The sequence below is a fragment of the Cherax quadricarinatus genome, chromosome 4, assembly GCF_038502225.1.
Source record: "Cherax quadricarinatus isolate ZL_2023a chromosome 4, ASM3850222v1, whole genome shotgun sequence".
NCBI classification, from domain to species: domain Eukaryota; kingdom Metazoa; phylum Arthropoda; class Malacostraca; order Decapoda; family Parastacidae; genus Cherax; species Cherax quadricarinatus.
The window spans coordinates 25,773,762-25,789,425 of NC_091295.1; the positions used below are offsets into that span (position 1 = coordinate 25,773,762).

A 15,664-nucleotide genomic window follows, 5' to 3' on the forward strand; every position below is an offset into this window, starting at 1 on the left:
TTTTTACAAAGTAGAAGTGATGCAAGGAGGGAAGAGTATATGGAGAAAAAGAGAGAGGTTAAGAGAGTGGTGAAGCAATGTAAAAAGAGAGCAAATGAGAGAGTGGGTGAGATGTTATCAACAAATTTTGTTGAAAATAAGAAAAAGTTTTGGAGTGAGATTAACAAGTTAAGGAAGCCTAGAGAACAAATGGATTTGTCAGTTTAAAATAGGAGAGGAGAGTTATTAAATAGAGAGTTAGAGGTATTGGGAAGATGGAGGGAATAGGGAAGCTGTGATTTCGTGTATAGGGCAAGGAGGAATAACATCTTGTAGGAGTGAGGAAGAGCCAGTTGTGAGTGTGGGGGAAGTTCGTGAGGCAGTAGGTAAAATGAAAGGGTGTAAGGCAGCCGGGATTGATGGGATAAAAATAAAAATGTTAAAAGCAGGTGGGGATATAGTTTTGGAGTGGTTGGTGCAATTATTTAATAAATGAATGGAAGAGGGTAAGGTACCTAGGGATTGGCAAGAGCATGCATAGTTCCTTTGTATAAAGGCAAAGGGGACAAAAGAGAGTGCAAAAATTATAGGGGGGATAAGTCTGTTGAGTATACCTGGTAAAGTGTATGGTAGAGTTATTATTGAAAGAATTAAGAGTAAGACAGAGAATAGGATAGCAGATGAACAAGGAGGCTTTAGGAAAGGTAGGGGGTGTGTGGACCAGGTGTTTACAGTGAAACATATAAGTGAACAGTATTTAGATAAGGCTAAAGAGGTCTTTGTGGCATTTATGGATTTGGAAAAGGCATATGACAGGGTGGATAGGGGGGCAATGTGGCAGATGTTGCAGGTGTATGGTGTAGGAGGTAGGTTACTGAAAGCAGTGAAGAGTTTTTAAGAGGATAGTGAGGCTCAAGTTAGAGTATGTAGGAAAGAGGGAAATTATTTCCCAGTAAAAGTAGGCCTTAGACAAGGATGTGTGATGTTACTGTGGTTGTTTAATATATTTATAGATGGGGTTGTAAGAGAAGTAAATGCGAGGGTCTTGGCAAGAGGCGTGGAGTTAAAAGATGAAGAATCACACACAAAGTGGGAGTTGTCACAGTTGCTCTTTGCTGATGACACTGTGCTCTTGGGAGATTCTGAAGAGAAGTTGCAGAGATTGGTGGATGAATTTGGTAGGGTGTGCAAAAGAAGAAAATTAAAAGTGAATACAGGAAAGAGTAAGGTTATGAGGATAACAAAAAGATTAGGTGATGAAAGATTGGATATCAGATTGGAGGGAGAGAGTATGGAGGAGGTGAATGTATTCAGATATTTGGGAGTGGACGTGTCAGTGGATGGGTCTATGAAAGATGAGGTGAATCATAGAATTGATAAGGGGAAAAGGGTGAGTGGTGCACTTAGGAGTCTCTGGAGACAAATAACTTTGTCCTTGGAGGCAAAGAGGGGAATGTATGAGAGTATAGTTTTACCAACGCTCTTATGTGGGTGTGAAGCATGGGTGATGAATGTGTCAGCAAGGAGAAGGCTGGAGGCAGTGGAGATGTCATGTCTGAGGGCAATGTGTGGTGTGAATATAATGCAGAGAATTCGTAGTTTGGAAGTTAGGAGGAGGTGCGGGATTACCAAAACTGTTGTCCAGAGGGCTGAGGAAGGGTTGTTGAGGTGGTTCGGACATGTAGAGAGAATGGAGCGAAACAGAGTGACTTCAAGAGTGTATCAGTCTGTAGTGGAAGGAAGGCGGGGTAGGGGTCGGCCTAGGAAAGGTTGGAGGGAGGGGGTAAAGGATGTTTTGTGTGCGAGGGGCTTGGACTTCCAGCAGGCATGCGTGAGCGTGTTTGATAGGAGTGAATGGAGACAAATGGTTTTTAATACTTGACGTGCTGTTGGAGTGTGAGCAAAGTAACATTTATGAAGGGGTTCAGGGAAACCAGCAGGCCGGACTTGAGTCCTGGAGATGGGAAGTACAGTGCCTGCACTCTGAAGGAGGGGTGTTAATGTTGCAGTTTAAAAACTGTAGTGTAAAGCACCCTTCTGGCAAGACAGTGATGGAGTGAATGATGGTGAAAGTTTTTCTTTTTCGGGCCACCCTGCCTTGGTGGGAATCGGCCAGTGTGATAATAATAAAAAAAAAAGGACCAGCTGGAGAGTCACTGGACCCCTGTTGCACATAACTGTCCAGAGAGCTCTGTTTCTCATGTGCCCTTAGGATTTCCCTAAAATGGGACACAAGAGTGTCATTGTACATGTTGCCAATGCAGCTTGCAATTTCTGTGACAGGATAAAATTCATCGATAAATGCATGCCCCTTTGTAAACATTGAACACATTTCCCTAATCCTTGATGAAGTCATCTTCCTCCATCTCTCTTCATCCTGCTCTGAAGAACATTCCTGAGGTGTGATCTGTTACTGTTGCACCTGAAGCTCTTGCAGGTCTGCAGTGGTTAGTTCTTCCTCGTCGTTCTGCACCAACTCTTCCACATCCTCGTCACAAACCTCCAACCCCAAGGACTTCCCCAATGACACAATAGCTTCCACTACTGGCATAGCCTCCTGAGGGTTAGCCCCAAACCCTTCAAAATCCCTCTGTTCTACACATTCTGGCCACAGTTTCCTCCAAGCAGAGCTCAAAGTCCTGGTAGTCACTCCCTCCCAAGCCTTACCTATAAGGTAAGGCTTGGGAGGGATCTTTCCAAAACTCTCTTAGGGTCAGTTGAGTGTCTTGAGGTCACTTCAAAGCACTTTTGAAACACTGCTTTTGTGTAGAGTTTTTTAAAGTTTGAAATGACCTGCTGGTCCATTGGCTGGAGGAGAGGAGTTGTATTAGGAGGCAAAAACTTAACTTTAACAAAACCAAACTCCACTACAATTTCGTCTTGCAAGTTGTGAGGATGAGCAGGAGCATTGTCTATTACCAGGAGGCACTTGAGTGACAATTTCTCTTCCTGGAGGTATTTTGTCACAGTGGGGCCAAACACACCATAAAACCAGTCCAAGAAAAATTCCCTAGTGACCCATGCCTTACTGTTTGATCTCCACAGCACACACAAATTACCCTTGACGATATTGTTTTTCTTGAACACTGGGAGTTTGATACACCAATAAAGGCTTCACTTTGCAATCACCACTAGCATTACTACACAACATTAATGTCAGCCTGTTTTATAGGCCTGTGTCCTGGGAGTGCCTTTTCCTCCTGAGTAATGTAGGTCCTGTTTGGCTTTTCTTCCAAAACAGGCCTGTTTTGTCACAGTTAACCCTTTGAGGGTTTTGGTCGTACTAGTACGTCTTACGCATAGGGGTTTTTGACGTACTAGTACGCATAAATTCTAGCGGCCTCAAATCTCGCAGGAAAAGGCTGATAAGCCTAGATGTGAGAGAATGGGTCTGTGTGGTGGGTGTGCGCAGTAGGAAAAAAATCTGGGACCCAGTGGTGCATTGTGGGAATGCCATCATAGTACACAATTTCCACCGTGCCCTGCGGTAAGAAGTTCCTCACTCCTCGGCGAATTGGGACACTTTTGTTCCCCAGTGACAGTTCTAATACAGATGGAAGTGACAGTGAAGATGAGTTTCAAGGTTCTGGTGAGGTTTTGACCAAAACTAATGACCATAATATGGGTAATAGTGAGGAAAACCCAGACAACCCACAGCCTTCCACCTCTGGTGCTGGGCCGTCGTTCAGTTGTACCAGAATCAAAGAGGAAACTCCTATTTTCCAAAATCCCAGACTCAGATGTGAGCATTGGTGATGATAATGATAGTGATTATGAACTACAAGCTCTTCAAACTTGTTCCAAGAATGGAGGAGGAGGAGGAGGCAGAGGAGGAGGAGGCAGAGGAGGAGGAGGCAGAGGAGGAGGAGGCAAGAGGAGGAGGAGGCAAGAGGAGGAGGAGGCAAGAGGAGGAGGAGGCAAGAGGAGGAGGAGGCAGAGGAGGAGGAGGAGGAGGAGGAAGAAGAAGAGGAGGAGGAGGAGGAAGAAGAGGAGGAGGAGGAGGAGGAAGAAGAAGAATACGTAATGTTAACAATAATACATAATAATAATACATAATAATAATACATAATAATAATAATACATAATAATAATAATACATAATAATAATAATACATAATAATAATAATAGGTAATAATAATAATATGTAATAATAAATGTTCACCCATGACAGTAACAAGATAAGGGGAGATAACATCTGATAAGTGCTGACGTTTGATGAGGGTAAATGAGGGTAGAGCTGATGCCAAAAGATGAGATGAACATTGCCCTCCCTTTGTTTTTGCTGGTATACTAACATTTCTGTCTGTCTATTTGCCTGTCTGTCAAGCTCCCTGTCTATCCATCTAGCTCTCTGTCTCAGAGAGCCACAAGACTGCGTCATCACTTTTACTCACATCTTCAAGCAGAGTATAGCACTTTGTCTGGGTTTCTTGGGTTATCCTAGGTAATTTATACTATGTATACTTGTATTTATGTGTACCTGTGAGACAGAGATAGACAGACAGATAGAATGAGGGAGAAAGATAATTAGATAGAATGGAGGAGGGGAAGCAGCATCCGACCCCATTGTTTTGACAGGCCGGAGGGGGAAAGAGTAATGAGCCAATATGTCACTTTGACAGCTGCCGACTCCTTGTAATTTACACTATGGACTAGGAGGACAAGGAGAAGGAGGAAGAGTAGGGGGAAGAGGAAGAAGAGGAGGAGGAGGAAGAGTAGGAGGAAGAGGAATAAGAGGAAGAGGAGGAGGAAGAGGAATAGTAGGAGGAAGATTAGGGGGAAGAGGAGGAAGAGGAAGAGGAGGAGGAGGAAAAGTAGGAGGAAGAGGAAGAAGAGGAGGAGGAGGAAGAGGAGGAAGAGGAAGAGTAGGAGGAGGAGGAAGAGGAAGAGTATGAGGAAGAGTAGGGGGAAGAGGAGGAAGAGTAGGGGGAAGAGGAAGAAGAGGAGGAGGAGGGTGGAACACTAGTACACTGGTACTGGTACACTAACATTTCTGTCTGTCTATTTGTCTGTCTGTCAAGCTCCCTGTCTATCTGTCTATCCGTCTAGCTCTCTGTCTCAGAGAGCCACAAGACTGTGTCATCACTTTTACTCACATCTTCAAGCAGAGTATAGCACTTTGTCTGGATTTCTTGGGTTATCCTAGGTAATTTATACTATGTATACTTGTATTTATGTTTACCTGTGAGACAGAGATAGACAGACAGATAGAAAGAGAGAGACAGATTGAAAGAGTTAGAATGAGGGAGAAAGATAAAACACCATTGTGTATGACACCATGTTTCAGAGTTCCACAAGCTGCAGAACTAATAGGAATATGTTCAGTGACTGTATATTGGTATATATATTATAGAACAATAATAATAAACAATGTTTTGTATTGTTTGTTTTTGTAAACAAGTTTTGTAAACAATATATTGATAATTATGTTTGTGTGCTTATTGTGTTGTATACAACGAGTGTATATATGTACATTGCACCTTACTTTGGTCTCATAGGCCACATAAGTTATGTGAAAAAATAAAATAGTGAAAAAAACAACAAACCTTCAAATACAAGTAAATCAAAGTTTACCGGGTGAGCGGCAGTCGCCGCTGTTGCCATACGCGGCTCATTTTCTGCAAACTTCATGCATCCATATCTCCGTAAGTATTGATGGTAAAATTTTTTTGTTTATCCTATAATGTTTAGAAAAAAAAACTATTTTTTCATAAGAAAAAATAATTTTTTTTTTTTTTGAAATTTGGCCGACCCTGAAAACGAGTTTCGGAGAGGGCCTGTCGACCCTCAAAGGGTTAAACACTTGTTCAGGTATTAAGTTTTCAGTCTCTGTGTATTCCTTAAAGTCCTTCATATATTTTTCAGCCACATTTTTGTCTGAACTGGCAACCTCGCCATGCCTTACCACACTGTGTATGCCACTGCGATTCTTAAATCTCTCAAACCAGCCTTTGCTGGCCTTAAATTTATCAATATCGTCACTATTTTCAGGCATTTTCTTAATGAGATCATCATGCAACTGCCTTGCATTTTCACAAATTATAGACTGAGAAACACTATCTCCTGATAATTGTTTTTCGTTTATCCATACCAATAACAGTCTCTCTACCTCTTCAATTATTTGCAGTCTCCGTTTTGAAAACATACTTGCACCTTTTGCAACAACAGCTTCCTTGATTGCCTTTCTGTTCACCAAGATAGTACTGATGGTTGAATGGGGTTTGTTGTATAGCTTTTCCAACTCAGACATATGCACTCCACTTTCCTATTTTTCAATTATCTCTCTCTTCATTTTCATCATAATTCTCACCCTTTTTAACACAGGTTTGGCACTAGAAGCTTTCTTGGAGCCCATGGTGGCTTATTTAGCAGTTACAAGCACTGGAATAATCCAAAATATATGGCAGGTACACGTGGAAGTGACCGCAACAGCTTGTAAACAGTGGCACACTGAGTCTTGGAGTGGATGGGCCCGCTCAGGCCACGCTCCCACAGCATGGACACGTTCTGGACGAACGCTGTTAGACAAGTTTTTCGTTGTTGGTAGAGCCATTTTTTACGCCAAAGAATGCTGTTAGATTAATTTGCCATTACTTGATGCCGCTGTAGGGCGGGTTTCCACTGTACGTATATGGAATAGGAGGTAGGTTATTGAAAGCAGTGAAAAGTTTTTACAAGGATAGTGAGGCTCAGGTTAGAGTATGCAGGAGAGAGAGAGAGAGATTATTTCCCAATAAAAGTAGGCCTTAGACAAGGATGTTTGATGTCACCATGGTTGCTCAATATATTTATAGATGGGGTTGTAAGAGAAGTGAATGTGAGGGTGTTGGCAAGAGGTGTGGGGTTAAAAGATAAAGAATCTAACACAAAGTGGGAGTTGTCACAGTTGCCCTTTGCTGACAACACTCTGCTTTTGGGAGATTATGAAGAGAAGTTGCAAAGGTTGGTGGATGAGTTTGGTAGAGTATGTAAAAGAAGAAAATTGAAAGTGAGTATAAGAAAGAGTAAGGTGATGAGGATAACAAAAAAATTAGGTAATAAAGATTGGATGTCAGATTCGAGGGAGAGAGTATGGAGGAGGTGAATGTATTCAGATATTTAGTAGTGGACGTGTCAGCAGTTGGGTCGATGAAAGATGAGGTGAATCAGAATTGGCGAGGGGAAAAAGGTGAGTGGTGCTCTGAGGAGTATGTGGAGACAAAGAAATTTGTCCATTGAAGCAAAGAGGGGAATGTATGAGAGTGTAGTTATACCAACTCTCTTATATGGGTGCGAAGCATGGGTGGTGAATGTTGCAACAGGGAGAAGGCTTGAGGCAGTGGAGATGTCATGCCTGAGGGCAATGTGTGTGGTATGAATATAATGCTGAGAATTCTTAGTTTGGAAATTACGAGGAGGTGCGGGATTACCAAAACTATTATCCAGAGGGCTGAGGAAGGGTTGTTGAGGTGGTTTAGACATGTAAAGAGGGTGGAACAAAATAGAATGACTTTTTCAGGCCACCCTACCTTGGTAGGAATCGGCCAGTGTGTTAATAAAAAAAAAATGGTAAATAGCTACTGATGTTGGGTTGAGCTTTAGGAAAATTGTTTGCAAGATTACTTACTCTGTAGCAAAGAAGTTACTAAGTTTGTTCACAGTATTAGGAGGAGGGGAGGTTCATTTGTTTTAGAGAGGGTTGTTTGTTTCTTGAAGATTTTTTATCCTACAATTTGGAAGTATGTTCTTCAGGTTTGTTTTGTATCTCCTTTGGAATTGTTAAATCTAGTGGAATAGCAGTTTTGATGATACTTGTGAGGGTTGCAGAATGTTTCTTCACTGTTTCCTTAGAAATAAGGATTGATCTGTATTTCACCATGTTGTGTTTCTTGATTGATCTGAGTTATCCTTGTGTGAGCCATGGGTTATTTTGCCTTGATTTGTTTTGTCATTTATGGGCAATGTATATCATAGTGATAGTAATTTTCAGAAAGTTTTCTACTTTAGAATTTGCATTCTGATTATTGTTCAACTCCCTTTCCTAATTAGTATGTTGAATGGCATCAGTGAATTTGTTAACAGAAGCATCATTCTGAAGTTGAAAAGTGTTTGATTTTGTTTTGAGTGATCACTTTGTGATGTTAGTTGTTAGAAAAGTATGGAGGTAATGGTCCATTTTCCTGTAGGATTATTCCTGTACCTTGGGGTGCTGCTATGCTGGCAGAAATGGATGTTTCAGTAATTCTAGTGGGCTTAGTGACCAATGGTATCAGGAGGCATGAAAACATGGTGCCCAGGAAATTTGACACTAGGTTATTTAGTTTGCATAGGTTTTATGTTGAAGTCATGAGCAATTATTAGGTGATTTTTATTAACCCTTTCAGGGTTTCCGACGTACTAGTATGGCTTGCGCACCAGGGTTATTGACGTACTAGTACGCCTAAATTCTAGCGCCTTCAAATCTAGTGAGAGAAAGCTGGTAGGCCTACATATGAAAGAATGGGTCTGTGGTCAGTGTGCACAGTATAAAAAAAATCCTGCAGCACATAGTGCATAATGAGAAAAAAAAAAACTGTTTTTGGTTTAAAACAGGGACTTTGCAGTGTACACCTACCATCCGACTTACGACCAAGCTTGGTTCCAACCAACTGGTCGTAAGCCAAAATGGACGTAAGTTGAACCTTACTACTGAATATCAACATCACATTTTTGTAATGACTTTATTTTATTGTTTTATTTTGGTATTTCATTTTTTACTTTACTTTTTATGTTGTTAGTACTGTATTTTATACTGTAAGGTTTAGGATAAACACTGTGTACAACACAAACACTTGTTTATTTCCCAGAAATTTGGCATACAAAACACTGTCATAAGTCGAGTGGTCGTATGTCGAGCAGGTCGTAAGTCTGATGGTAGGTGTATTTTCGTATGGTATTTATGGTTGTATTTTAGATTTCCTGGTCTCATTTTATAGAATGGATGACATATTACAGAAATTGGGATGAATTTGATTGGTTTCATAATGAAAAGTACATTGAAATTGAGCTCAAAAAAGCAGAAATGTTCGATTTTTACCAAAGTTCAAAAGTAAACAAATCATACCAAGCATCCAATGCACGTCAGCTGGCGAGTCTAGTATTCTTTCACAAGTGCGCTGATATTATTTATACCATTTCTACACTAATGCAGTAGTCTGCATAACAGTAAATCTATTTTTTTGTGAGAATAAAAATTCAAAGTGGAAATCAAAAGAGATGTAAGAGGGGCCTGGGGACGTGACTGATGAACAGAGATAATGTTATTTTAGTGCTGGGAATGTCTGTCTTGTTTATTCTGGCCCCTATTTGGAAATTGGCATCTTCTGAAATTTGTGTGAAATTGGCAAAATTGCCAATTTCTGACCACTTTATTGGATAGTTGAAATCGATAAATGGGTGGTTTCTTGTACTCATTCAATAGAAAAAATGGAGTTCTAGCAAAATAGTTATGATTTTTGTCAACTAGTACACTGGAATTGGCTGAAAATAGGGCTCAAAGTGGGCAAAATCACCGATGTGTAAACATCGTTGCGACCACTAACTTCACAAGAGTACAACTCTGTAAGTTTTCCATCAAATTTCATACTTTTGGTGTCATTATGATTGGGAAAAGATTATCATTTCATAAGAGAAAAATATTTTTTCCGAAAAATTTTCAACCCTGAGAATGAGTTTAGGAGAGGGCCTCTGGACCCTGAAAGGGTTAAGGTTGTTGCTTATTATCATGTTTCTTAGGTTGTCTCTAAAGCTTTGTATGTTTGTGTGGGGGTATTCTGCAAATTGCACTAATTTTTTTGAGTCGGTATTATTAACTTTGAATTGCGCAAATGTATATTCACCATATTCATTACTGGCACTTATGGTGTTTACATAATTGAATTTACTAGCATGGTAAATAGCTGTACTGCCACCTTTTTTGCTTGGTCTGTGGTTATGGATAACTATATACCCAGGAATGTTTTTTTTTTTTTTTTTTTTTAACATTGGCTGTCTCCCACCTAGGTAGGGTGACTCAGCAAAGAAAATGCTTTCACTGTTGCTCACTCAATCACTGTATTGTCAGAAAGGTAGTAACATCACATTTCAAAGGGCTCTCCAAACTGCTATGTCTTCGCCTCTTCAAAGGACAGGCACTGTACTTCCAATCTCCAGGACTCGAGCCCAGATAACGGGTTTCCCTGAATCCCTTCACAAGTTACCTTGCCCGCACTCCATCAGCACTTTAAATCATAAAACCTTGTGCCTCCACTTACTCCTATCTAACGTGCTCACACAAGCCTTTTGGATGCTCAAGCCTCTAGCACTCAAAACCTTTTTTATCCACTCACTCCAGTCTTTCCTAGGACAGCTCCTACTTCCCTCCAACCATACCTAGAACAACCCCCTACTCCTCCCCTCCATCCGAGATTTGTACACCATCTTAGTCATCCTGTTTTTCTCTATCCTCTCTAACAACCCCTCCTCAGTCCTCTGAATAATACTTCTGGTAACTCCACACCTAATCTTCAAGCTCCAAATTCTTTGTATAATAGTCACACCATACATTGCCCTCAAATGCATCTCTACTGCCTCCAGCCTTCTCCTTGCTGAAACATTCAAAACCCATGTTTCACACCCATACAAACAGTGTTAGTACCACTATATTCTGGTACATTTCCCTGTTTGCCTTAATGGATAAAGTTCTTTGTGTCCACAGATGGCTCAGTGCACCATCCACCTTTTTTCCTTCATCTTTTCTATGGTTCACCTCATCTCTCTTCGAGTCGTCTAAATAAGTTAATGAAATCATGTTTTAGCCAAGTTTCAGTTAATATTTTACAAGAAATTAGTATCTGGAGATTCAAACAATGCTGTTATGTCATCATTGTTTGCTTAGTGATCTAGTGTTGTAACTGAAGATGCTTAAATAATTACCTTTATTGAGAGAACTTTTAGCAGTGTTTGCTGTATAGAATTTGCAGTTTTGGTAAGCTGCTGGTTGCTGTATATATTATTTAAGAGGTTAAGTTCAGGGTCAGTATGTATAAGAACATAAGAAAGAAGGAACACTGCAGCAGGCTTACTAACCCATGCAAAGCAGGTCCATGTCCACCTCCCTCCCAGATTAGCCCAATGACCCACCTAGTCAGGTCACTTCCACTTAAGGAATGAGCAAGGCATCAGACCTAGTAGCACAAGGTAGTCAGGTCCAACTCACACCCACCTACACCCATTCATGTACAGTGGACCCTTGGCTAACGATATTAATCCGTTCCTGAGAGCTCATTGTTAGATGAAATTATCATTAGCCGAATTAATTTTCCCCATAAGAAATAATGGAAATCCAATTAATCCGTTCCAGACAGCCAAAAGTGTTAAAATAATTTTTTTTTTTCATGAAATATACATTTCCCTACAAAGAAAACAATGAGATATGCACAATAACTATATAAATAAATGTTAAAATGACACTTACCTTTATTGAAGAGTATTGATGAGTGATGAGACACTGTTTTTCTTGAACATTCTGGGATTTTCAGAGTGATACATGAGTAAAGGCTTCACTTTGCAATCCCCACTAGCATTACAACAAAACAAGAAAGTTAGCCTGTCTTTCATAGGCTTGTGTCCTGGGAGTGCCTTTTCCTCCTGAGTAATGTAGGTCCTGTTTGGCATTTTCTTCCAGAACAGGCTTGTTTTGTCACAATTGAACCCTTGTTGGGGTTTGAATCCTTCAGCTTCGCCATGCCTTATCACACTGTGTATGCCACTACGATTCTTAAATCTCTCAAACCGACCTTTGCTGGCCTTAATTCACCAATATGAGCACTAGTTCCAGGCATTTTTTCCTGTTCACCTGGGTGTTGGTCGACTGGTGTGGGTCGCATCCTGGGGGACAAGATTAAGGACCCTAATGGAAATAAGTTAGGCAGTCCTCGATGACTCATTGACTTGGGTTATCCTGGGTGGCTTACCCTCTGGGGGTTAATTGTTTCTCGATGATTGTTTCTCGTTAAGCCACACCAACAACAGTCAGCATCTTCGAGTAGTACAGCTGACGGTGATGCAGCAACAGCTGATGGTGGTGCAGCAGCAGCTGACCGTGGTATGATAGTATTTCAGTAGTATTTCTCGCCCTTTTTACCACAGAGTTGGCACTAGAAGCTTTCTTTGGGCCCATGGTGGCTTATTTAGCAGTTACAAGCACTGTAAACAATGGAATAATACAAAATGTATCGAATGTATGCATGAAACCTGCCACCCTGGCTTGTAAACAATGACAGCAGGGCAGCTGAGGCGCTTAGCCTGGACGGACAGGTTCAGGACAAATCACGTTGGGCGAGTTTCTTATTGTTAGCCAGGCCAAAATTTTTACGCTCAAAGTTTCGTTGGGCGGATTTAAAGTTATGCGATGCATTCGTTAGCCGAGGGTCCACTGTACGTATTAGCAAAGTGGAGAAGATTTTGGTTGGTTTCAAACCAAAAGTGGCATTGGGGGGGGGGGGATTTTCCTATAGAAAATCTCCTTTATCTTGGTCTGTTTTATGGGCTTTTTAATAGATCTGCTTCAAATATTGGGATGGCCTTAACCATGACCAAGCATTCTTTGTTATATTTTATTAGCTGAGAAATAGGGAACACTGATTATTTTAAATTCATCATCACACAGAGGATGAGGGCTATATAGGACAAGCCTTAAGATGTGACTAATGAACAAAGAAATGGTTGCTTTAGTTCTTGAAATGCCCACAGTGTTTATTTTAGACTTTGCTTTTAAATTAGAATTTATTGAATTTTGTGTAAAATTGGCCAAATTACTGACTTCTCACTTTATAGGGTAGTTCTGAAAGGTGCATGGGCAGTTTCCTGCACTCAGTTGATAGAACAAAAGGCATCCTAGTGGAACAGCCAGGAAATTGGTCCATTTGTGCAATAGAATTGGCTTAAAAATGGGTAATATCACTGATGCGACAATTGCACTCAGACTGCCAACTTCACGTTTGTGTAAATTCTGTAAGCTTCCCATCAAATTTTTTATTTTTGGTGTCATTACCTTTGAAAAAAATATTTCCATACTAGAAAACAGCGAAAAGGCGAATCTTTATAACCTTTCACTGTCAACACCCCTGATATCGATAGCCTCTTCAGTATTGACATTTTTTGAAAAAATAAAATAGTGGTCTTCTAAAATGATAAAGAATCTTATTTTTTAAAGGTAATGATGCCAAAAATGCAAAATTTCATGTAAAACTTAAGGAATTACACAAAGTTCAAGGTCAGGGAGTGCTTTACTCAGTGATTTCACCTGTTGAGGACTGTTTTATGCCTTTTCCAGTACTTGAACCAATCCAGTTCCTGGTTACTTCACTATCAGTTGATTGCAAGAAAACTGCTTGTTCACCCATAGGAACTACCCTATATAACACTTACATTCATTTTGAATCTATCATCACAAAAATGTCTAGGCCAAAATGTGCTGCTTACAGTAAATTTGAGAGCACTATAAATTATGAGTAGATCTAGTATGTAAATAACAGTGAGAGTTAATTTAAAAAATATATATTAAAAAAAAATGCTCTTAAAAATTTGATCCCCTCAAAAAGTGAATATACCGTATTTGCTTCTATTAATTTACAAATGAATGGTTCCTTAACTTCAGAAGACATGATCTTGTTCTTATTATTAGACCTATAATTATGATTATACAGTATACAAATGAATACCCATTTACCAGGCACTTTTGATTGTCCAAATAATTTGTTTAATTTTTTCATTGCATTTCCAATGTTTCATAAAATTTTATACAAAATGTTGAATGTTTTTTGCATAGTGTATAATGAATAACTATTTTTATAGTTCTGATGTAGGAAACACAGATGATGAGAAGAAATCCAAAGTGTCCAACAGAGATAGAGAGGATGGGTCTCACAGCTCTGATAATGAAAAGAAAAGGAAGAAAAGAAAGAAGGAGAAGAAGAAGAAACACAAGAAGGAAAAGAAAAAGAGGAAAAAGGAAAAAAAGAAAGCAGCTAAAAGGAAAGTCTCCAATTCCTCATCTGTGAGTGATTCAGAATCAGATTTAGAAGAGGAGGATCTTAAATGGATTGAGAGGAGGAGTAAGTTTGATAGTAATCAGTAAATTAGAAAAAAAAAAACACTAGACTTTGTTGATACCAAGGGGTAGCAACAATTATTTATTAGCATTTTATGTATATACTAGGTCCATGAAACCTGATAAAGAAAGACTTGCAGACTCATACTGACACAGTTATAAACAACTTGACAAATGCAGGGGGTATAAACCTAAGGTAAACAAGTTTTAGGACTGGTTTATTTCTATGAAAACAGTGGTGCATAGGTTCGCTTTTCAGAGAAATGTTATGTGGGAGTGGTCACTTTCTATCAGTCACATCGGACAAAATGGAAGAAGAATCCATAATTCTGGATTTTGTCAGTTAACATGTTTTTATTAATGATGACTTGTAAATATTTTTTTTTAGCCTAGTTAATTTTTTATGAAATGCATTCATAATTTGTGTATTTTGTATACTTATATGAAGAGCTCACACTTGTTTGGTAAAGACTGGTGAAGAACTATAGATTTATTATTTATGTTGTGTTAGCTGGTGTGTGGTTGTCAGGCAAGGAAAAGGAAAGGAAATTTGGTGGATAACAATCCAGCCAATGAGGAAAGCCCAAGCCACAATGGGGAGGGGGAGGAGGATGTTGGCTGAGAGCCTAGGAAGTAGGCCCAGACTGATGCCTGTGTGCCTTCACTGCCACCCTCCATGCATCTCCATTTCTCACTGATTCATTGCCTTCATTCCTGTATTAGTGTAAGTGATTATATCAGAGATTGAGTGTGTGTGAGTGTAAGAGAGAAAGATTGTCAAGGATCAGTACTGTAGATTCATTATTTGTGTTAGTCACTGGTTGGTAGGAGGGGTGATATTGGTAAGGCAAAGAAGTGAGTGTGAGAACCAAGGAGGGATGTTCCTGTCCACCACATGTTCATTTAGTGGCTGAGGCACAGCACTCTTCATCTGTCTCCACTATTTTCATACACTACAATACACTTGCCTGTCCACCTACTCTCTCACATTCACCCACTCACATCCATCCATCCATCCATCCATCCATCCATCCATCCATCCATCCATCCATCCATCCATCCATCCACCCACCCAAAAACCCACCCACCCACCCACCCACCCAAAAACCCACCCACCCAAAAACCCACCCACAAACCCACCCACGCACCCTCTCTTACCCACCATCGTAAACACACAAACACATTCAATAGCTTCACTTTTCTACTATTCTAACATATGTTCCTGTATATATAGGAATCAGTCGTGTTTCTATAATTGTTGCAGTCTGTGGAAGTCCCTGAAACATGGATCTATATACAGCAGAGCAGTGTTTTACACAAAATGCATGTCCCTGCGTTTTACTGGGCACCTCGTGTGTACACAAACATAACATCTCTTCTGAGCCTATTTATTCTTCTGTTTAAGGCACCTGATAGTCATTTCTTGCAGTTTGATCATACTGTAAAACCACAGTGTGATAAACCCTGCATTAGATCATGGCTGTATGGGGGGTGTCTGATAGAATTAATTATTGATGCAACAGACCTAGTCTGTTGCATTGCACTTTTGTCCATATGGGAGGTGTCTGGTAATA

The 15,664-nt window shown here is 40.0% G+C and overlaps 1 protein-coding gene across 1 annotated transcript in view; it reads left to right on the plus strand.

Annotated features, from left to right (window-relative positions):
- The first annotated feature begins 13,799 nt into the window (after window positions 1-13,799).
- LOC128684157 (NKAP family protein CG6066) overlaps window positions 13,800-15,664 on the plus strand; it is a 28,734-nt gene continuing 26,869 nt past the window's right edge. Inside the window, exon 1 of the mRNA XM_053770277.2 lies at window positions 13,800-14,094. Within this exon, the coding sequence (XP_053626252.1) occupies window positions 13,815-14,094 (280 nt within the window). The 5' untranslated portion in view covers window positions 13,800-13,814. The remainder of the gene's footprint in view (window positions 14,095-15,664) is intronic.